The following is a 24,974-nucleotide window of genomic DNA, read 5'->3' as shown; positions in this document are numbered from 1 at the left end:
AAAATGAACGGAATAGAGAATTAATTATAAATTGACTTATATTTTTCGATTTAAAAGATGCCTCAGAAGCTAAAAAATCATGTCATATTCAAGAAAGTATTTTGGGAAGAAGCTCTATAAATAGAAAAGAAATAATGCATAATTTTAGTATTAATAATACATTAATTATAAATTGACTTATATTTTTCGATTTAAGAGATGCCTCAGAAGCCAAAAAATCATGTCATATTTAAGAAAGTATTTTGGGAAGAAGCTCTATAAATCGAAAAGAAATAATGCATAATTTTAATATTAATAATACAATAAACTTTGTTCTTAATTTTTGTACCTTAACCGAATAGAATCGAATTACCTTAAATTTTTTTCTAATGTAATTAACGAAAACTTGTGAAAATATTTCATTCAAATTAAACCATTCTGAGAAAACTGTCCTGTGAAAATTATAGCATTTAATTCCGTTCAGAATGAAATGTTGTTTAAAAATATGTTGTTTTCATATACTTAGGACTCTGAAGTATTGTAGAAAAAGAAAATATGTACATTTATATGCATATTTACGACATAATTACAAAATATTTACATCCGATCGCGTCAAAACGCATTGAACTTAATGGTAAATGACCCAATGTTTTGGTCACCACGTAGGGATCGCCGGTGCTTCAGAGCAGGGCACGGGAGAAACCTGTTCAAGGCTACTCCATCTTACTTCCTACCTCCATCGTACAGTTCCCCTTCCACAGCTCCTCAGGGGACGTCACGATAAGCCATTAAGAAGAGCTGGGGAGGTAAAAATATGCAAAGTATATTGATATACCGATTAGCAACATTGATGGTGCTTTTTTCATGTCTTGAAGCCCTTTCGAAAACAGCAGACCACTACTCAAGTATATGCATTGAATGACAAAGATTTTTCATTCATAATTTTCAAATGCATTGAGTTATCAATTAAACGTGTTGCTAAACAAAATTTTAAGAAAGAGGCACAGAACTTTATTTTTTTTTTCATTTTTTAGTAAACCCAAAGTAATTCTTTTTCAGTTATATAAAAATAAAATGATAATGCGTGAATGACAAAACACTTATTTTATTTAAAACATTTTGGTGTTTGGAACACAAAATAAAAGTAGCGAATACTCTAGCAAGGGTATCGAAAGACGTATACAATTTTAAAGGTACCGCAAGTTATTGAAAGATAACCAAGATGGGATTTTTGCGTAAATGTCACTAAAAGCGCTGGCCAAGGAAGCTCTGGATGTAAGCAAAAAACACCCCATCTGGAGACCAAAGCAGTGCTTCACTCGTAGTGCGGGGTGGTCCTTCCTTTTATTCGTACTTCGTATGAGAGGACAGGCAATTTTACATCCATGCCTTCTCCGGGATTTGAACGTCAGCCCTTTGGTATCGCAATCGGTTGCCCTAACCACTATACCGTCTGGGCGGCAAAAACATTGGCTATATAGTGCCCTTTTATGTACAGTAGAAGCGTTCATTAAAAAGGGGAGTGATTTTTGCTACTTCAGTAAACTTGGATCACCACTGTCTATCACCTTGCAATAGCCTTGGAGATATTTTTATATTTTGGAGAGAATCCGGTGTTCTATGTTTAGTGTTTATAGATGTTAATTCTTGAAATAATTTAAAAGCACTCTGGGGAAAAAATAAAAACATGAAATGCTGCTAAAATATCTGTCGTAAAATTTTATTATTAAAGAACGAACCTATGGCCTCAAACGATTTAATTGTGTGCTTCATTAATTAAATTGCTTCTGCATCCTTTTAATAACCAAGGCTTAGCATAATTCGTTTAAAAAAAATTAAAGTGAAACACAAATTTCGAATTTTGCTTCAATTAAAAAATTTAATTTGGACGCTCATTAATTCGAGCTCAAAGATTCTAATAAAAGAGTTCGAATTATCCGATGTTAAGCGAAAATATAACTTTAAAGATGTTTCACTGAAGAAGAAAAATCTTCTAGTATGCATAACCCCAGAAAATGTACATTGACTACCAATAAGTATTTGGACACCTGTGATAGAAAAGAAAAACTAACTTTATTCAAAATCAATAGTTGGTAGAGCCTCCACTAGAGGTAATTACAGCGTGGACCCTCCGGGGCATACTTTTCACAAGTCTTTGTATGACAGCTAGTGGTATTTTCTTTCACTAGGCTTGGAGAAGACATAGAAGTTCCTTCACCGAATTTGCACGGTAGTGCACCCATGAATTCGGCGATGCTACTCGTCCCAGAAGAGTCCCAGACGTTCTCGATAGGGTCCAGGTCTGGACTCTGGGCATTCGATGAACTCCATTGGCACCATACCAAGCCTTGGTTAACGTCGAAACATGACAACTGGCATTGTCGTCCTGAAAGTAACAGGGGTCCAACACGTAGGAAGTCCAACACGTAACTGCCACAACGTAGGAAGCACATTGTTATCCAAAATAGTGCAGTAGGCATCGGAGTTGAGCTTAGCATAAATGGGGACCAAGAGTCCCAGCCCATACCAGGAGAAACACCCCCAGACCATAATTCCACCTCCGCCGAACTTGACTGTTGGCACAATGCATTCTGGCAGGAGACGTTCTCCAGGTAGACGCCAGACCCAGACCCTGCCATCCGAACGGTAAAGGGTGAACCTTGATTCATCACTCCAAAGAACCCGTTTCCACTGATCTACGGTCCAATTTCGATGTGCTTTGCACCACATTAACCGAGCAGCGCGATTGGACTTTATGATCAAAGGCTTATGGGCAGCAGCACGACCATGAAAACCAAGCAGATGTTCTTCCTTACGGATGGTATTCATTGAAACAATACTCCTGGATGCCCGTTGAAACTCCTCGCGGATGAGGGCCATCGGTTGGGTGCGGTTCTTCCGAATTTCTCTGGACAGCACTCGTCGGTCTCTATCTCCCAGTTTCGTTGGTCTGCCGACTCGGGGCACATTCTGACAATCATTACTCACCTTCCACTTCTTAATCACATAGGCCACTGTCGATTTTGGGTACTTCAGATCGCTAGATATGTCTCTTAAGGATCGGCCACATTTGTGATACCCGATAATTATACCTTTCTCGAAATCAGAGAGCTCCGAACTGCGAGGCATCTTGCATGCGACTAAAGCCGCTGCTGTTTCCTACACGATATATACCAGCGGATTCCGTGACGTACCTTAGAACCGCAGATATCGTCATTTGCATTAAGATGTCCAAATACTTATTAGTAGTCAGTGTATTATACTATGCTATCTAACCTTAATCATAAAATGAAGCAGAAGATATGCAGTAGAAAATAAGCTTTAATTCAAAATATGAATTATACTCTTGGAAAAAACTTTAAAATTGATGTTTGGTTTGTTTATTATGCCCACATTTTTCAGCCAGCTTCTCGATTTGAAGTAAACATTTCAATTCATTTTCAGGGGAAGGTTCAATCTGAATAAGGGCATTCAGAGCTTTTAAGAGTGCAAAATTCCACCTACGCACCGATGATACACAGGAACATCCCCTGGCTCTCTACTCGAAATCAAATGTGACCGTGGCTCCCAGACTGCTCTGGCTAGACTAACAAGTGCCCAACTTAAATGTCATTCATTTGATTAGTGGCTTAAAAATCCACTCCGCTTGTAAGAAATGCTGTTACCATCCAGCTTTACCGGATTATATACTGGGTTGCATCGGACTTTCTAAAGAGGATTTAACATCCAATCTCCTCCCTGTTATTGATTTTTGGGTGTTCAACAACTTTCTGGAGCTGATCTGACATATGTCAGATCTTTCGAGGATAAGCAACAGCAATAACTACAACAAGAGTCCATAATATCTCGATTGTTAGGACGCTCTGCATTCTCTTCTGAATCCGATAAGGTCTCATCTTTTTCATTTTTTCGGGTAGTTTTTATTATGTCATCCTCGCTCAGTTTTCCAAGCCTCCATCTACCCTTACATAATCAGAAAAAGCAACATTGTAGACACGATAGGTTACTTCGAAGCAGGAAACATGAAGAATGTGCAATTCCCTCGCCGAGACTCGACCCAGGGACCTTTCGAATACACGCCGAGTGTGCTGACCGCTACATCAGGAAGGTGTGATAAGAAGGCGGTAGAAATGCCTTATAACGTTATCACATTCAAAATTTTTGAATGCAAGAAAAGCCTTATCAATATCATCGCATTTTTCTATGTTATTGATCTCATCGGCATGCATGACAAAAGCAATTAGTAATTGTGCTTTCTTTAACAGCATTCTGGGCTTCTGGGCGTTCTTTAACAGGATCCCATTCATTTATAGTTGTCATCAAAGTAATGTCGTAGTTTTCACCACATTCTAAAGAAAAAAATGGTTTGTTCTAAGAGTCTCTTACGATAATCAGTTTTAAGATTCTGGAGAATTCCTTAAGCCACTGGTCGTAGCTTCGCAGTTATGTTTCGCGGAAAATGTTCAACATGTATGCAACTCAGTTTTGGAAGGTTATTGTGGCAGGTTGTGTTATCCACAGATAAGAAGATTTTACACTTTTCCCGCCAAAACTGCTTATCTGTTCCTTTCAAACGGTTACTGAAGATGTCTCGCGTTATCCATGCTTTTGTATTGGATACGTAATCAACCAGCAGTCTTCAAATTCCTTTAAAACATAGTGTCTTCTTTAACTTCCCAATCACTAATAATTTAAGCTTTTTGCTCCCATCAGTATTATCACAAACTAAAGGTGTAACCCTCTGTTTACTGCTCTTACCTCACGGAAGCATCCCCTTTAAACTGTAGTGTTTTGTTTGGAAAGAGTTTATAAAAAAATGCAGTTTCGTCCGCATTAAAAATATCTTTGCACTTGAGAAAAACCATGGCAGTTTTCTACCGAAATTAGGGCATACGTCTTCGTTTACATCACAGTTTTAGCCACACACAGTTTGATAAGAAATCTTGTACCTTGATTTAAACTGAGAAGCCATACCTTCGCCATACAATAGGGATCCATTTATCGGAAAATTTCGACACCCAGTCTCCTGGAAGTTTTTCTAGATCTTCTTGGGAAGCATTTCTCATGTTTTCTTTCCTCTGGCAAATTTAGATTTTCCCCCATGAATCTGAAATTGATTCTTTATATTTCAAATAATCTCACAAGATATTTTTTTTTCCCTGCTAACTTTGTTTTACATTCATCATTCTCTACTTTCTTTAAAATTTCTGCCTTTGTCTTCAAAGTTAGAGTTTTACACTTTCCATATGTAGACATCTTGAATTTTTACACGTTCACACCACACACTGAGGACGAAAAAACTAAAGCACATTAACTTGTCTTCACTGCAGGCATAGCTGACGCACCTCTTCGGAATCTGTAGTAAACACTGGTTTTTCTGAAATTCTAAGAAAATTGATAACAAATAAACAAATGATTCTCCCCCTACACCAAACCATTCATAAAGCGCTCTGAATGAATCCAAGGAAACAGGTTCGGCCCAAGGAGGTTAGAATAGGAGATTAGTTGGTTAGGCCAGGGAGCTTTGATAAGAGTTAGGCAGTAGGACATAAGCCTTTAACGATTAGCGGTAGTCTAGGAATGCAGGAATGTGCCTCTTTACACAAAAAAGAAATATAGATTGTTCTGACACACAAATTAATAAATATAGTATGTATTTTCTCCGTTAAATTTTTTTTGTCGGATTTTTGATTCGAATTAACCCCTTCGAGCCGGGTAACGAAAACGGCCGCTTATCGCGGAGGCCGGCAGTGTCTTCCGCGAGCGTCTCTCCAGGGCCGGGGGCTTTTTTGCTACTAAGCCTAAATCCATGAAATCTCCGAAGTATCAACGCATTGTTTAATAATGCTCTATAGAGTATTTAAACGGCTTATGCTTTATAAATATTTATATATATATACTTTAATTACCTTATTTCTTGTTTAAATGCATATTTTACACATTTTATTTTAATTACTCACCATTTTATGAATTTTAACATTATACATCTGAAAACTAAATATATTGCTTAAAATTCTCTTTTCCTATGAAAAATTTTAAAACAGGGATCTACACACAGTCCTACGTTACATTCCTTGAACTCGTAATAACTCATTTGCCGTTTTGGAGGATTTTTCCGGGAATGTGAACAAACGAAGCATCGTCGTCTCATTTTCTTATCAGTCTCTTCTGAACAAAGTTTTGGAAAATGTCTTTCAGTCAATCTTTCAGAATCAATATCAGAATTTCAGAATCAATATCTGAAATATTTTGCATCATTTTTGCTATTTCATGCTCTGTTAAACATTTTCGACGCTTCGACATTGAAACGGTAAAAACAGAAAGGATTCACGTCTAACAAGATCTAATTATTTTCTAAAAACTGAACTGTAAACCGAAATACTCAACGCTTTAGCGCATATAAAACTTCTACTTACAATAAACAACTACCACGTGCGAATAAAGTGCGATTTAAAGAGACGTCATAAATCACGCCATTCGGAAACATTTAGTTCCCCGTTTGTTTATATAATCAAAAACACGTGTATGTGAGTCATGCTTCTCTCATTTCGAGTAGAAAGTCTAATGTACATGTATCTGAAACCATATGGACATACAGTGCCATCTTGTGGCAGAAATTATAGTTTGAAAAACGTTCCAAGGTAGTGGCACAAATATGTGACATTCGGTAGAAAATGCAACAATGCTCTGGCACGTCTGCGTGTCGGCCGGTAGATAAGTGTGTTCGTTGCTGGCACGTATACGTGACAGTCGGCGCGAAGGGGTTAAGCAAAGTGATAAAAATTTATTTCGAATTAATGAGATATTTTTAACATTAATTCCAATACAGATTTTGGGGGGGGGGCTTTGGATTAATTCATGGCCGAAGTTTTCTAATTTAAAAAATGCAAATTGATATAACGAGCTTCCGCTGTATTAAGGAAAAAATCTTGTTGTGTTTATTATTATTATTATTATTATTATTATTATTATTATTGTTAAAGGAGATAATTTTCTGTCACAATTTTCTTTTTATTAGTATAAATTATTTCTATTTTTTATGGAGAAACACATTTCAGTATTTATTAAAAAAACGTTTTGACACTGATACGGAATTAATTTTGTTTTAATCGTAAAGAAACTTATCTAGATTTTATTTTGATGACACTTTGTATTTCTGTACATAATCGCTTTATTTCTGTACATAACATTTAGCTTTTTTAAAAAATCATCACTTCAGTTAATTTTGGGTTGGAAAAACAATAGTGGCGGATAAAAAATTAAGAATTCTTCCTCTCAAATTTCTTCTATTTACCATTATTTGTTATGTTTCAAGCTAAGTATTTTATTTGTGCTAATAATTTTACATGTTTCCAATAAATGTTCCTTATTAACCCTTAAATTTTATATAAAAGTTATAAGGTATTTCTCCCGCCTTCTTGGCATGCCTTCGTGATCTGGTGGTCTGCACACTAGGCGCGTATCCCAGAGATCCGTGGTTCGATTCCCGGCGAGGGCGTTGCTCATTTTTCAAGTTTCCTGCTTCTAAAAAATACTTAATGTCTCTACAGTGGCGCCTGAACTAAAAAGGTGGTGGATGATGATTCTCCCCACCCAGGATTTGGCGATTGGGTCCCCTAAAATCCCCATTCGCCCTTTAAAAGTGGGAGTATATAAGGTATTTCTCCCGCCTTTTTGGCATGCCTTCGTTGTGCGGTGGTCTGCACGCTGGGCGCGTATTCCAGAGGTCAGTGGTTCGATTCGCGGCGAGGTCTTTGCTCACTTTTCAAATTTCCTGCTTCCAAAAAATACCTGATGTCTCTACAAAGTAAAGGTTAACAGATTAAAAAAAAATCCTTTTCCAATATAATAGTTATGTAGAAGAACCACCCACAGATTTCGGTAATTTTCAGAGCTAAAATTGCTCCGGAGCCCACCGGAACTTGGCTCCAGAGAAGTGAAACACAGTTTCAGCAGAGAAATTTTATTAAAATAAATATACCTGTAAAATTGATTATAATTTCCATATTCATGCTCCGGTGAACAAACACTTTGACGGAAGTTAAGAATTTTAGGGAAAGAAAAGTCCCCATCCACATGTCAAAGGCTTATTCTCCAAGTAGAGCAACAAATTTATAAAAGGAGGTAAAATGTTTTGTTCCCGAAAGAATTAACAATGATTAATTACCTTGGTGTTTCACTTCCAGTGCTAGTGAACACTCACGGCAGAGCTCTTGCAGACTTGAACTAAGTAACCAAATACCGGAGACAAAAACTGTCACTGATGCAGACCTTACGTTTGTTCCCAAGTTGTCATCGAATGGGATTCAGAAGAAATTTTTTTGCCCGGTTGTATTCTGTTTGTCAGTTAGAATTATATCGGCAGGGCATCGCGTTCAGAAAGTGTTGGCCTCCTTTCTGGTTGTTTTCGAAGTTACAATTATCCATTAAAATTTCTTTGCATTGTAACGTCAGTACACCCGTGTCGGGTGAAAGAAAGACAGGTTGTCTTTTAAATTATTTATTTGATAAACTAAAATAAATTTCTTGATTAAAGCATAAAAATAACTGATCATTACAGCCCTAAATCATACAATATCCGCTAACGCAGATTGGACGCAAAAAAGCGTCCTTTTTATTGTAGTTACAGCATAAAAAAACTATTGTTCTACGGAAACCACTGGCGTGGTTTAGAACGTAAAAGATGCGTCCTGTCACCTCAAAATCACATGAAAATCTCTACACAAAGATTTCACTGGTTTTGTTATCTGCGAAGAGAAACATAATTAGTTCCTTGTGTCCGGAAACTCCCGGGGGGGGTTTATCTGCAGTCCTGCTTTTTGCAGGTATGGTCCATTTCGTCCGCGAACAAACAGGAAGTTATAATTCAGCACCTGTGCCCGCGGGGGTGCTAGTAGCTGTATCGTCACAGCATACTCTCATATTGTTTCTGGCATTCTATTTACATTAATGTAGTTTTAATCGTTTTACGTTTTTCCACTGTTGTGCTGGAAAAAGAATAACTCACTCCCTCCCCCTTTGAAATAGTATACTGTATATTTAGGGTCTAAATTCAGCTGGAGGCCGGGAGCTAGTTTTTGTGTAAAATTGTTAGTCCAGTCAGAGCCCCAAATGAGATGAGGTCCGATGTTTTATTCCTTTTATTTAACTGTATCACTAATTTAATCATTTTTCATTTATATCTTTATATTTATTGAATTTTAATTTTAATTATTAGTTATTTTATTTATTTAATTTTCCCCATGAGCTCCCGTATTTCTGATTTTAGACATTAAGCCCTGGTATGTGTTATACGTATATTGCTCTTTAATAAGAACGTCTTTAAAATCATTTTAATCTGTCATGCACGAATGCATATCTACTTTCCTTCTAGACGTTTTTAATTTAAGCAATTTTTATTTTCAGGAAGCTTCTTATATCCTAGTGGCTGGCTCTTCGATTGTGAAGATGCCTTGTGCAATATTCTCCTACACCTGGCGGCCATTGTTTCAGATTGTGAGTTAACTAGATTACTTCTAGAAAAAGGAGCCGATGTTACAAGCATACACGGAATTGGAGGAACAGCTTTGCATACTGCTTGCATGAGAGACTCTTTAGGTAATGTTAAAAATATTTTGCATATGTTTATGTTTTATTTTCCTCATTTACATAATAACTTGTACGTTAGAAAAAGAATCAATGTACCAAATATTGACTCGTAATTAAGAGAGTAGTAAATACCCTGATAATGAAATTTATGAACTGTTGCACAATTATCTTTATACTTACATCAAGAAGAGATTACAGTTTACTTAGTTTTATTCCTAACCTGCAAGTAAGAAGCCGTCGCGTTATTTCGTCTTTTGACTGGGCACGATTGCCTGAATGCCCATCTATTTACAATTCGGACATACAGACTCTTCAGTGTATACTTTTTAGTGTATACTCTTTGTAACTCCTTACAGTCCATGGATAAGGAGCATACTGATGAGTGCATTGTACTTTTATCTTTTAATTCTATTGTTCTTAGTTTTTTACTTCCTTGTACGAAGTAAAAAGGAAGTATTGTAATCGAAAAAAGTTTCTGGTAGCATATTTCATCGAAAATATCCCATTTTGACCTCTTTCAAATGCAATTTAACGATGTATTTCCGTGATATCTGTACGTAAGGACAGAATAAAACACTCTTTTCCTCCAAAAAAATTATAAAACTGCTTTAAAATGAATTCTGAAGAGAATTTTTCGTGGCGTCTGTACGAACGTATGTACGTAAGTATCTCGCATAACTCAAAAACGAGTAGCCTCGAACGTTGAAATTCTGTACATAGGACTGCTATAACATGTAGATGTGCACCTCGTATTTTGGTTGCAATCGGCCGCACCAAACGTATATAAATATATTTATATATATACCCACTCTGTTACCCGGCTCAGCGATCTCAGTTTCTTTACTCTTATATGTTTGTAAATTGTGCATTTTTTGCTTTAAAAATGATTGAATTATGTTTTTCTTATCTTCCGATTAAGGTTTTTATGCCTTTAGTAAATCTGTATGCAATATTTTTAGAATTATCAACAATTTTAAAATTGTTTAAGTGCAGCTAAGCCTAATAATGTTTTTGATGGCGGCCACTGCTCTTGTTTTCATTTGAAACAGCAGAATAGCGGATTTGTTGCCAATCTAGAGAAACTCAGCTTCGCAACAACAAAGATAACGCCTTCATTTATTATTTAAATCATGCTTAATCCTTTCTGGAATTTTTTCGAGGAAATAAATGTTTAAGATTTACTTCGTAATTTTTAATACAGATATTTTGAATTTTGATTTATTTTTGCCTTGTTGCGAAGTGAAAACTGAATTAATTGAATGAGAAATACTCAATCGTCTGTGAAAAACTGTTTCTTTTTTGTTTTGTTTGCTTAATATCTTTTATACATCGTTCTAGCTTTATTATAGCATTTGAATAGAACATGTGGCAACGATTAGATCATTCTTTAAATGATATAAATTTTGTGCATTCTGAGTTATAATATGAACGAAATATAATACTGTTAAGTAAACGTAGCGCCAGAGTGTCGCTATGGTAAACAAAGTGAATTTTAAAGAATGCATTTATTCTATTGTGGTTTATGCGCTGTCGGCGAAGTGGGTTTAATTCAATAAGTTTAAATGAAATGCAAGAAAAAATGCGTATAATTTAATATTCCGTACAAGGAAGTCAAGTGGTGCACACATCAGATTTTTTTTATTAAAGAAACACAATAAGTTCCCCATGTTACATGGGGCTTACAGAAGTAAGTATGAAACACAATACAAAATATGCAGGAGGAAAAAACTGAAATAAAATTAAGGGTGATTACAAAGTTTCACAATGAATTGACAAAAAGTGTTAAAAGCACTTCTCTCGGAAATAAATTGGTAAAATTCTGGAGGCCAGTTAATATTAACATTTTTCAGTCTGTTTCAAGACTTTTCTTTCGTTCGCATATTTACGACATAGAAGAAGCACATGTTCAACATTCTCCTCTCCACCGAGGCTACAATCACAGCCTAATTTAGCAAATAAGACATACACTTCTTTAATACACGAAGTGAAAGCAGCAAAATGCAGGAAGGAAAAGCAAAAGTTCATTACAGATGGTTAAAACGCTGTGCTATTCTAAATATAGGTTTAAATATAGGTAAACTGGGTTTTTTTCGTTGTTATCTGGGGATATTTGTTCATACGGATCATCTGAGGAATCTGTTCATCTGAGGACGTTTGTTCTTACGGCTACCGGATCTGGGAAGAACTTACGAAGCAAGGATTCCTATGTGTTAAATGACTACTATATCGGTGCTTTGCACAAAAAATTATGGAAAAACTTCGTGCGGAGTTCGTTAAATTTCTTCGGATTGCTTGGGTAGTTTTCTTGTCGTGTTAGAGCGAAACCGTGTTGTAGGAGGGTTCTCGCAATTTATGAATCGTGTGTAGGAGGGCTACCTGTATATAAATAAGAATGTCTGTCTGTGTGTCTGTTTGTTTTGCCACATCGAATCGATTAAAATCAAATACAGGTGAAATACTGGATGGAACTTGAGTTTTTACGACCATTTGATTAAAAAGACGAAAATCATTAAAAATTGCGTGCCATTGTTGCTGGTATAATGAGAGAGAATTAGTAGAATTTGTTTTTCTATCGAAAATTTCTTATGTGGGTTTCATATCGCATCAGACTGAAAAATGTATGACTATGAATCGTATTTTTTGCATCGTTATTAGAGAAAGATTACAGCGGTATAGTTCCCTCTGTTGCCAGATGCATTACTTTCAATCTAACTTAACCGGCAACGGGTACTTCCGCTAGTAAATAAATAAATATAAAATTTAAGCTTTTTTTACATTCTTTATTTAAAACCCATGAAATCATAAAATAAATGACCTAAAAATTTTTAAAAATTAAAAACAAATATAATTTGAAAGAAATATTATCTGAAAGCTTTCAGATTTTATATTAAACCCAAACAGGTGTTCGTTTCATTTACAGACACATGTATGTTTCGAGAGGATTTGGGCAAAAAATATTTAAAGTCAGCATATGTTTAGAATTTCGGGTAGACAATTTCGCGCGCTTAACCCTTTCCGGCACGCTACCTTTTAAAGTCGTAGCTTTGATTGAAAAAAAAAAAAAAAAAAAAAGGTAGGCAGTTTAATTAGGCCTAGACAGTTTCGCGCGCTTAACCCTTTCCGGCAAGCTACCTTTTAAAGTCGTAGCTTTGATTTAAAAAAAAAAAAAAAAAGGTAGGCAGTTTAATTAGGCCTAGACAGTTTCGCGCGCTTAACCCTTTCCGGCACGCTACCTTTTAAAGTCGTAGCTTTGATTTAAAAAAAAAAAAAAAAAAGGTAGGCAGTTTAATTAGGCCTAGACAGTTTCGCGCGCTTAACCCTTTCCGGCACGCTACCTTTTAAAGTCGTAGCTTTGATTGAAAAAAAAAAAAAAAAAAAAAAAGGTAGGCAGTTTAATTAGGCCTAGACAGTTTCGCGCGCTTAACCCTTTCCGGCAAGCTACCTTTTAAAGTCGTAGCTTTGATTTAAAAAAAAAAAAAAAAGGTAGGCAGTTTAATTAGGCCTAGACAGTTTCGCGCGCTTAACCCTTTCCGGCACGCTACCTTTTAAAGTCGTAGCTTTGATTTAAAAAAAAAAAAATAAAAAAAAAAAAGGTAGGCAATTTATTTAGGCCTAGACAGTTTCGCGCGCTTAACCCTTTCCGGCACGCTACCTTTTAAAGTCGTAGCTTTGATTTAAAAAAAAAAAAAAAAAAAAAAAAAAAAAAAGGTAGGCAGTTTAATTAGGCCAAGAGGAGTACACAAGTAAAATTTTGTGAAGTTAGCAGTTATTGTTTTAATTCTGTGGGTGTGCGCAAAGCGGCACACTGATTGAATACAGCTTCGAAAAGAGTGCTGAAACGAGCATTGTTGTCAATGACCTGACCGATGAAATGCGAAGAAACAAAGAATACAGACTCTCAGTTGTCCTAGATTATCGGTGAGCCCGGTCTGGGCACACTTAGCGTTCGCCGTTTGATTTTAGGCAAGATTTCAAGGTAAAAATTTATAACTAATATAGAATAAGGAGATTAGCATACAGCCAAAAATATAACATATAAATTTCTTTTCAAAGAATTCCTTTTATACCCTAAAACAAATCTGGAAGATTTCTTTGAAAAATGAGGATCTTAAAAAACTAAACATCGCTAAAATATAATGACTGGTTTGTGTTGATCTTCCATCTACTATAAATAAAGAAGATTCAGAGTAACCTGTAATAACCTATAAATCCTTTTTCAATCAATTTTTCTGTGTGTACAGAAGGAAATTTTTAGGTGTGTCCAGACCGGACACATTGTGCCGCAAAGGGTTAAAATAAAAATGTTCTTTTCCTTACATGTTGCAACTACTCATTTGAAACTGTTGAGTTTTTTAATAAAAATTTCGTTAAAAATTTTACAAAATATGAAATAGGCAATAAAACAAATTCTAAATCCGTGCTTTCAGTTGCGCCTGTTCCTGTGGAGGACCATGCTATTCAAAATTCAATGACTGTAGGTATCTTTTTTTTTTTTTTTTTAACAATGCGAGAAACATACATAGTACATTCATTCAGATTCTTCAGTATTTAGTTTCTTTACATGTAACTAATACTAGGACGATAATATTTGGTGGCAACAATTTGAAAAGTGATACATCGCATTTAAGTGATTCAACGCAAAATGCCGTTTCGAGACCAATTGTCCTTCTGGGTAAATGCCCCTTTGGGCTAATACTTTATTATACACTTTAATGAGAAGGTAATGAGGAGTTAAATAAGACTCTTTATAGAAATCTTCTACAATTTTATATCACGAATAACACATGTATAGACGCCTAAATAAAATCTAATAAGCTACATGCATTATGTCTACATGTATCAGGTTACAAGTTATTATGTTTACAAATTTATCAAACCCATCTTTTTATCATTATCAGTAAAAAAGTTGTAGATCAATTTCGTAAAGAGAATATTTTAATTACATATTTCCATTAAATTATGTGATAAATGATTATACATTTTTCTTCATTTAGCTTATGAAATATTTTATGATTTTTAAATAAAAACATTTTTATTCAAACTTTTATTTAGTTTGTAACTTCTTTTTTCGTACTGGGCAGCAGATGGCGGCACAAGTACTAACTACTACTACCCCGTTAGAAATTCGAGTGACAACATAATTTTACAGCAGAAATTTGATCTATTTTGAGGTTTCTACTTTCAGCTGAAAAGGCCTCCCTCACCACTGAATGAAATCAAAATCTAAATGACATTACGCGAAGTCCCCTTCTTATACGTTTAATTCAAATACCTAAGTCGTGTAGAAGCTGAATACTGTGGATAAATGTCTGGTTTTCTTGTCGCTGTGACTTTTAATCTCACTTGTCTGACAGTAACATCAGAAAACAGCCACGAAATTGATGGTGGCAAGGAGTGTAAGATTGGGCCTGTCGTTTGCAAGAGCCTTGAGCACCAGGTGATAGCATAAATTTGCTCAGTTTCGCTCGCAATTTTGCTGGAGAACACTCCGAGGGTTTCCCACCCCTCTTCCTCCTACCACTACCTCTCGAGAGGAATTTCGGCATGCCGCATATTTAGAGTGTCCCCCCTGCTGCATAGAAACTATACATTTACAAAGATCCATGTCAACTCCTGGATTCGAACCCGGGCCCTTCGCTAAGGCAGTCAACGTCGCTAGACAGCAACCGGTTTGGCAGTGGTTTTTCTTCTTAAAATCATGTAGTTATTGCTTATGCTCACGTGTCTGACGTAGTCAGCCCAAGCCAATGAAATTCTTCGTGGCAAGGCGCGCAAGATACGCCTGTCGTTGGCAACAGCCTTCAACACCTTACAGGTGACGGTGCGATTTAGTTCAAATCCGCTCCCAATTTTGATGGAGAGCACTGCGGGGACGGATCCGAGAGTCTCCTCCACTCTGCCCTTCCACCAAACCACACGAGAGGACTTCCGGCTCGCCGCATATTTAGAGTGCCGCTATGCCGCACCGAGACTATATATTTACAAACATCCATGCCTACTCCTGGATTCGAATCCTGGCTCTTCGGCGCGGCAGACAGCGACCACCACACCACCACACCGGTTGGGCGGCTCTTAATATGAATATATAAGTCGTTTTTAACATTTCAATCATAATTTCTGTTCCACAATTTCCTCAACTGGTAATTTTAACTGCGCACACTGTGAAAGTATTTCTGAGAGCTTCTATGCTGGCATTCCATAAAACTCAATCCGATACCCGTTCGAAAGTAATATCGATAATCATTTTCTTGTTTTCGATTGTGATTGTGACTACGGCAAAGTGTCAAAAGCTAACTGCCTATGGGGAGGGATGCCTTCGTGCAGGACTTTTTAACGGAACTGGCTCGTATACACGTTGCAAATGGGGAAAACTACGAAAGCGCCCATGCAGCCAGCCCGTTCGCGGAATTCGAACCTCGAACCGAACTATTAGCGTTCAGCGACTTGGCCGCTGGTGGGGCTTCTTGCTTTTGAATTTATTGTGTGAGATGTATGTCTAAAGCTGATGTGTGCATTTTTTTTTTTTTTTTTTTTTCAGAAATTGTAAAGTTGATAGCTGAGAAATCGCCGGCATCTATTCTTGAAGCACGTGATCATCGTAATGAGACTCCTTTGGAAATTGCTTGTTCATCCGGCAGTCCGGAAGTAGTACAATTCCTTTTATCGATGGGCTGCAGTGTGGTTGTAAAAGACCGCCGATGTGGTGGTCCTCTACTGAGTGCTATATTTAATAACCCAATATATGCAACTCCAATTGCGTCTCTGCTTTTAGACGCTGGTGCAGACGTAAGTAACGAAATCAAATCACTGTTTTTAAATAATAAACATTTAGTATTAATTGTTAAACAATATGTATATTTTTCCCGGAGATTGCAATACAAATGAAAATTTACATTTTGACAGGTAAACTAAATCATACTCACAGCAAATATAGCTAATGGATTGCTATTTGGAGATAGCTTACCAATTGAAAGTTTACATTTTGCCACATAAACCACATATTCACAGCAAATATAGCTAATTGATTGCTATTTGGAGATTGCTCACCAATTGAAAGTTTACGTTTTGCCACATAAACCACATATTCACAAATAGTTATAACTAGTGAATTACTCTCCAATTGAAAATTTACATTTTGACACATAAACCAAATCACATTCACAGCAAAGATAGCTAATTGGATTGTTATCCGAAGATTGCACTCCAGTTAAAAATTTACATTTTGACACTTAAACCAAATCATATGTACAGCAATTATAACTAATGAATTGATATCTGAAGATTGCTTTCCAATTGGAAATTTACATTTTGCCACATAAGCCAAATCATATTCACAGCAAGTATATCTAATGGATTGCTTTTCGGATATTGCTGTCCAATTGGAAATTTACATTTTGACACATAAACCAAATCATATTCACAGCAAATATAGCTAATGGATTGCTATCCGGACAATTGCTCTCCAGTTAAAAATTTACATTTTGACACTTAAACCAAATCATATGTACAGCAATTATAACTAATGAATTGATATCTGAAGATTGCTTTCCAATTGGAAATTTACATTTTGCCACATAAGCCAAATCATATTCACAGCAAGTATATCTAATGGATTGCTTTTCGGATATTGCTGTCCAATTGGAAATTTACATTTTGACACATAAACCAAATCATATTCACAGCAAATATAGCTAATGGATTGCTATCCGGACAATTGCTCTCCAGTTAAAAATTTACATTTTGACACTTAAACCAAATCATATGTACAGCAATTATAACTAATGAATTGATATCTGAAGATTGCTTTCCAATTGGAAATTTACATTTTGCCACATAAGCCAAATCATATTCACAGCAAGTATATCTAATGGATTGCTTTTCGGATATTGCTGTCCAATTGGAAATTTACATTTTGACACATAAACCAAATCATATTCACAGCAAATATAGCTAATGGATTGCTATCCGGACAATTGCTCTCCAGTTAAAAATTTACATTTTGACACTTAGACCAAATCATATTCACAGCAAGTATAGCTAATGTTTTCTTGCTAATGAATAAAAAATATTTTTCAAAATAGATGCAAGATTCTATTTCTCTGGTATGCATTTCACCAGTTCATGAATTTTTATCTTTAGAAGGAATAGCAAAAACTAATAAATTTAGTTTTAGGATTTTAAGTACTATTTATTTTAATGAAATTATACACGTCAGTCATAAAACACTCTACAGGGTAAAGAATACTCAGCTTAAATTTATATCCCGTGGCATAAATCTTGTCTAAGCCTTAGGACAGTATAACGTTTTAGTTCCTAATGGAATTCTATGCAAATAATTATTGGGTGAATCTACTCGTAATTTACAGACAAAATTACCTTAGCTAAGGCAAGGAATTGGAAAACAAATTCTTTATCTTTACATATGTTTAAAAAATATTTTTAAATTAGGCAATTTTAGTTTAGAACGTTTAATTAAAATGTTAGTTAATTTAATCGTTTGTTCTATATTTATAATAAAATCAATATGAATTGAATTTAGAGCAAAATTAGTAAATTTTGAGGAATGTTTCTGAGATGGTGGGGGTGGTGTATTTAATTATGGCAAAGCACACTAGGGCTATCTGCCTAAGGGGAGGGATGCCTTTGTGGAGGACTTTCTAAGGGAAACTGGCTCGTATACACGTTACACATGGGGAAAGCCACGAAAACACCCATTCAGCCAGCCCGTTCGCGGGATTCGAACCTCGGACCGAATTACCAATGTTCAGCGACTTTTACCGCTCGGCCGCTGCTGCGCCAAATGTTTCTGAGAATTCAGTAATAGTTAACATATTTAGTTAAAATTTAAACTTTTTTAATATAATAACAAAATTTATACAAGTAAAAATATCTTTGTACAGATCAAATATTCTGCCTTTAATTAATTTAATACCAAACGAAAGTGATGTGTAATGTAAGTATAATTACTTAATAAAATGACATCACACAGCTACTCAGAATTACAACAGTTTTTGAAGTTTCTGTCCTTCAGAATAGTTCAAGAGCAAAAGAAGCATACTCAAAACAAAGAAAGAAGTACTCCAATAGCTGCAGAAACTAAATTTTTAGCCCCAAAGTGACGTTAGCCTCGAATGGGATATTAATCTTAATTTTCTGCTAATTATAAATTACATTGATGGAACTCCAGGTTCTCGTCAAACGTGTGGCTCAGCGCTTTTCCTTGACGGCTTGCAGACTTTCATAGACAGAGAGTTAAATTGTCAGACGGCTGAGAACAATTATTTACATTGAAAGGAACTCTTTGGATCCCGTCACCTGTGCGGCTTGGAACTCAATTTACATCAGTGTCTTTTACGCGGTTCGGTACTCTTCTCTGAGGAACGATATATAGCAAGAAACCTGGTTGTGAAAAATGATTTGCATGGCGAGGAACGATAGGAAGACTCACTGACGTTGTGTCTAGGATATAGAGGTGAGCAAAGTTGCCGGATATGTCAACTTAGTTCTGCGAGTCAAAAATTTTTTGTTGATTTATTTTCTTTATTTTCCACCTGGAAATTTCAGGGTTAAAGAAATAGTTTAAATTCTTTGATACGTAAAAGAGGTTATCACATCTAGCGACGATACTGCTAGGCGGGACTATTCTGAGAAACGAGATTCTGGTAGCACTGGTTTAAACGGGAGGATTTCTAGAAAAAAAAAAGAGCTTCGCTGGAAGCGAAGTCCTGCCTAGTTACGGAAACGATGTACCGGCTACGCGGGATTTTTTTAAACTTCACAGAAAATGTTTCGGCTGGAGCTCTGTCCCGCGTAGAGATCAACCAAACAGATAAAAGTTCTACTTCTGAAGGATCACGATCTGAGCCACGATCCCAATCTGAAGGATCACGATCTGAAGGATCACGAATCTGAAGGATCACGATCCCAATCTGAGCGATAATTGATTACTGTTTGGCGTTCGAGTCTATGCAGTAAAGTGAAAACGGTAACCTAGCCACGTGGATTTCCTGGAACTGTGCGGGTTCTGAGAATTGTCCCTTTCGACATCAAGTCCAGCGTAGCCGAAACATAATGTGATTGGGACCTTATGTTAAAAATCTAATTTAGACTTAATATTACATGGAATACAAAACGATGAATTAATATCATTGATAATAATTCAATATAATCATTTATTCATGTCTGTAATTGGAATTTGATGTTTAGAGTAAACTTAATTAATAACAGTAGCGCAGATATCGTTTCTGATGAGTCTCTGGTTTAGGACTTAAGAAATGTTTGTACTGTAACAGCTTTAAATAGTATTAAAATCTTGTAGTTTAAATAATTTAAATAAATGAACATTAAGTTATTTGTGAATGGCAATATTTGAAACCAGACTTGAGTGCCACGTGCGACTCTCGCACGAAGAATGTAATTTATTTTTAAATGTTAGAATATGTTTTCTCTTCTTGTTTGTATGTCGCCATTTTTGAGTGTTAAATAAAAGTTATTGCTGTGTTCCATCATTGGAGTTGCTTATTATCGCCAAAGAAGCATCACAGTACTAATGAATTAAGAAGAATTGTTCAAAATTCCAGCACATGTATCTACTTATATTACGTGTGTTATTATCTTTTAAGGAAATTTATAGGGGTAGTCAGGTCAGTTATCTTAAATATGATATTCTAAATTATTATATTAATTCTTAAATTATGATATTCTAATTATTATTCTAAATTATTATTATTAATTATTATTAAATTATATTCTATATATTATTATATTAAATTATATTCTAGAAAGTAATAAGTGTATTCCAGTGATAAATATTGAATACTTTATTTTTGTTATTTATTTGGTGAGTTGTCCAGTCACTCCATTAGATTTGAACCGTAAGGTTTTCTTGAAATTTGGAGATCACCTTACTTAGGTCTATTTATCAAACACGTAGTATATGTAATAAGCATTTATTAATATTATTATTATAGGTTAGTGATAAATTATTTGGTTATTTGAAAAAAGCAAGAAATTACTTAAAGTAATTGAATTTATTATTTTACGGGGATCTGATTGATATGTATGAATACTTCTTTCCTGGTGTTTGTGAGATTGAATTAACGGAAGTAAATTTGTAGCTATCTCTAGAGAAGGTTATGAAACTGATAGTCTTTCATAGAGTATTTAGTTTATGTGATTTGAAGTATCCTCTTTATTTTCACGTTACTGATTTAATAAACTTGAATTTGAATTTTGATTGAGATAATTGACTTTAAGGATATGCGTTTTTTGACTTGACTTCGGGTTTAGATTGATCTTACAATTCCTCATAGTAGTTCTCAGCTTCAGTAGCTCAGTAGTTACTCATAAGTTCAGGTGTTTTTTTTTTTTTTTTTTTTTTTAGTTTAATATCCTACTTCTTTATTTTTATAGCATCAGTAAATGAGAAGATTAAGTCAAATAAGTTAGTTTTTTTTAAAATAAAATATTGTTTCTCAAGATTTCCTTATATAACAAAAGGTGAGCAAAAAGTTATTATTAATATAGAAAATTTCTTTATATAACTAAAGCATGTGTCTTAGATGATCCCACACCCACAATGATGAAAAGGTAACGTGTCATAAATCAGTCCTTAAGATTTTTTGGAAGCAAGAGATGTGAAAAATGCGCAACGCCCTCGCCAGGGCTCGAACCTGGACCTCTCGAATATGCGCTGAGTGTGCTACCGTTAAACCACGACGGCATGCTGGAAGGAGGGAGAACTACCTTAATATACTCCCCCTTTTAATGGGTAACTGAGGATCACGGGTCCCAGTCGCCAAATCCTGGTGGTGAAGAACCATCATTCACGACCTTTTAGTTCGGGCGCCACTGTAGAGTCATTGGAAGCAGGAGATGTAAAAAATGTGCTGTGCCCTCGCCGGGACGTGAACGAATACACACCGAATATGCTACCGTTATACCACGAAGACATGCTAGGAAGGAGAAATACCTCCTACAAGAAAAAAAAAAAAAAAAAAAAATGATATATTCCATTCTCTTCAGACTTACAGAACTGGTCAAAGCCATCAAGCTCAAAGGACAGAAGGCAATCACAGGTAACTGGTACACCACTAAGTGTCTTCCAGAACTTGTTCAAGAAGTGAATGTTAGGCGCATATCATACGGCGTTTGTTTCACACGAACAACTGTTTCGCACAATGCCTAAAGAGACAATGCCTATCTGCCTAAAGAGAGAGATGCCATCGTGGAGAAATTTTGAAAAAAAAACTGACCTTTGAGTGGCTATTAAAAATAATACTTATAATTTTCATTCAAATTATATTCATATATATTTTTTATGTAAAACTTTCGGGTGTATGCTAAATTAGTGTGTAAATTACTTTACACGAAAAATATAGTGAATGCACAGAAATTAAAGATTTGCACATGCCGGAAATGAAAAATAGGAAATATGTATGGTTATTTATGCATGTGCTTGCCAAAAGCATGTATCTGCCTTTGACAAAATACTTAAATATTCCTTAAATTATTTATAAATGTATTTAAAATGAAGAATTTATTCACTTATAAACAACTGTGAAAGTACTGTGATGAAATCTAATTATTAAATGTATCTAATTTATAATGATTATAAATGTTATCTAAATATACAGTAAGACCCCGCTTAACGCTGTTTCGTTTAGCGCTGTTTCGGTTTAGCGCTCTTTTATTTCAACCCGGGGATTCTCCGAAATTGTGCGCAGCGCTAGGTTTCCAAATAACATATCCGAAACAGTGTAGTTGTGTTTCTTGCTTTTTATCATTTGAAACAACATTTGTTGACATTATTGTAAATTTGATATATAATACTATAACGATTAATAATACAGTGACAAATATTATGATCTTTAGTTTTTATCATGGGTGATGATAAAAAACAAGAAAAGAAAGCAACCAGAAAAAGCATTTCACTGGAAACTCAAATGCAAGTGATTAGAAGATTAGATTCTGGTGAACGTCAATCTCAAATTAGTGCTGCATTGATTTTGGCAACTTCAACAATAAGGACAATTCTTAAGATTAAAGGAAAAATACTGTCATCGGCAACTGCAACTACGTCAAGCTCTGCAACTAGAATTACCCGTTCTAGAAATAACGTTATAGAGGAAATGGAAAAACGACTGTCTATATGGATTGACGACGAAATTGAACGCAATATGCCATTAAGCCAATCTATCATAATGCCTACTTAACAAAAAGGCAGAAAATTGGAAACGCAGAATAGACTGAATGATCTGACTGAGAATTTTATTTGTTTTTAAAAGTATATGCGTTTATATTGTTTTTATTTTTGTAAGAAATAAATGTTTGATTTTATTTTTATTAAAAAAAAACATTATTAAATTTAATGCCTAACCATTTTTTATCCGTCTTCCCCTAACCCCATTATTTACATGTTAAGATAGCCTCGCTTAGCGCTGTTTCCCATTACGCTCTACTTCGATGGAACGTATCCCCCGCGTTAAGCGGGGTCTTACTGTATAATAACCTTAATATTGAATCGTAAACATAAATTGAAATCCTGTTGACAAATACGTTATAAAAACTATTTAAGCAAGAATTGTTCGTATTGGAAAGCAGTCTGTTAAAAGGTATTGTAAAGCAAATGCTATTAGATGCGCACTTAAGAACGTAATAAAGAGTTTTGGAATATGTATTGTTGAAATGAAGGGAAAAAAAAAATAATCTGATAAGTATAATTAAAAGAATTATTTCCCTTACATTTTATAATAACTCGGTTACAAGTTTTAAATAATACTTTAAAAAAAAACTTATTTTATTCCCTTTCAGAAATGTTCAGAGAAAGTCAAGTACTATTTAATTCCTAATAATTCTCTAATTTAAAATGAACCAAATAGAGCATTAATTATAAATTGACTTACATTTTTCGATTTAAAAGATGCCTCAAAAGCCAAAAACTCATGTCATATTTAAGAAACTATTTTAGGAAGAAGCTCTATAAATAGAAAAGAAATAATGCATAATTTTAATATTAATAATACAATAAACTTTGATCTTAATTTTTGTACCTTAACCGAATAAAATCGAATTACCTTAATTTTTTTTCTAATGTAATTAACGAAAACTTGTGAAAATATTTCATTTAAATTAAACCATTCTGAGAAAACTGTCCTGTGAAAAGTATAGCATTTAATTCCGTTCAGAATGAAATGTTGTTTAAAAATATGTTGTTTTCACATACTTAGGACTCTGAAGTGTTGTAGAAAAAGAAAATATATACATTTATATGTATATTTACGACGTAATTACAAAATATTTACATCCGAACGCGTCAAATCCCATTGAACTCAATGGTAAATGACCCAATGTTTTGGTCACCACGTAGGGATCGCCGGTGCTTCAGAGCAGGCTACGAGAGAAACTTGTTTAGAGCGACTCCATCTTACTTCCTACCTCCATGCATCCACCTTGTTCACTCGATGTAGTTATCTGTGACTTTTGGCTACTTTTTAATCTTAACTTACGTGGACGTTGTTTTCTTTCCGAAAATGAGCTTGATGAGGCTATAAATGTATATTTTTATCGATTCCAAGAAATGAATGGCTCGAGGCATTTAATCTTTGGAAAATTCGTTTGCACGAATACATTGACGCCGGAGAAAACTACTTTGAATATTCATAAAAATTTTATTAAGTATAACTTTGACAACTTATGCGTATCTCAAAAATTTCTGAGTGACCCTCGTGTATACATCATAATCATAGATGAATTACAGAGGATAATGACGAATGCAGGAAATAGTATCTCAGTATTTTATTTTATTCAACAGATGTCAGACTAATTCAGAAGTCAAACAACAAAAATCAGCGTTATATTTTCAAAATTTTCACAGGACTAGTTTCGATGGTTTTACCGAACCACCATCCTCAGCTGCAAAACAGCTGCAAAAATGAACAAGATAGGAAATAATGATTAGATAAGATAAGAAAGCCTGGATAGGAATAAGCAAGTGGCGCTATCTGTTGATGAAACCAGAACTAAAACATAATTTCTTTAAAGGCCGAAGGCAAAGTTGGATTGGAATTCGTTAACGTAGAAAGATTTTTTTTGAATGTGAAATGCTTCTAGAAAATCCAATTCTCCAATGGAAGATGTTTTTTGAATAATTTTGGCAGCAGAAAAATTGAAAGTGTGATTTTCGGACCAACAATATTGAGCAACAGAAGTCTTCTGTGTTTCCTTTTTTCGAACATATGCCTCATGTTCCTTGACGCGAAATGTTAAGGCTCTCTTAGTTTGGCCAATGTAAATTAAACCACACTGGCAAGGAATTCTATAAATACCCCCAGGAATTCATATCCGGAATGGGGTCCCTTGAGTATGGAACTCGGAATTTTATTGATGGGAGAATAAACAACCCGAAA

General features: G+C 35.1%; 1 protein-coding gene across 1 annotated transcript in view; it reads left to right on the top strand.

The window, feature by feature from the left end:
- Nucleotides 1-24,974, top strand: part of LOC118199280 (uncharacterized) — a 40,310-nt gene that overhangs the window by 13,705 nt on the left and 1,631 nt on the right. The window contains exons 3-4 of the mRNA XM_035371095.1: nt 9,385-9,576; nt 16,106-16,353. Coding sequence (XP_035226986.1) covers nt 9,385-9,576; nt 16,106-16,353 — 440 coding nt within the window. The remainder of the gene's footprint in view (nt 1-9,384; nt 9,577-16,105; nt 16,354-24,974) is intronic.

This window comes from Stegodyphus dumicola, chromosome 10 (genome assembly GCF_044657685.1).
Source record: "Stegodyphus dumicola isolate Sdum_Otavi_A_Nest chromosome 10, ASM4465768v1".
Taxonomy (NCBI): Eukaryota; Metazoa; Arthropoda; class Arachnida; order Araneae; family Eresidae; genus Stegodyphus; species Stegodyphus dumicola.
The sequence above is the reverse complement of the archived record's forward strand: the minus strand, read 5'-3'. Positions and strand labels throughout refer to the sequence as shown.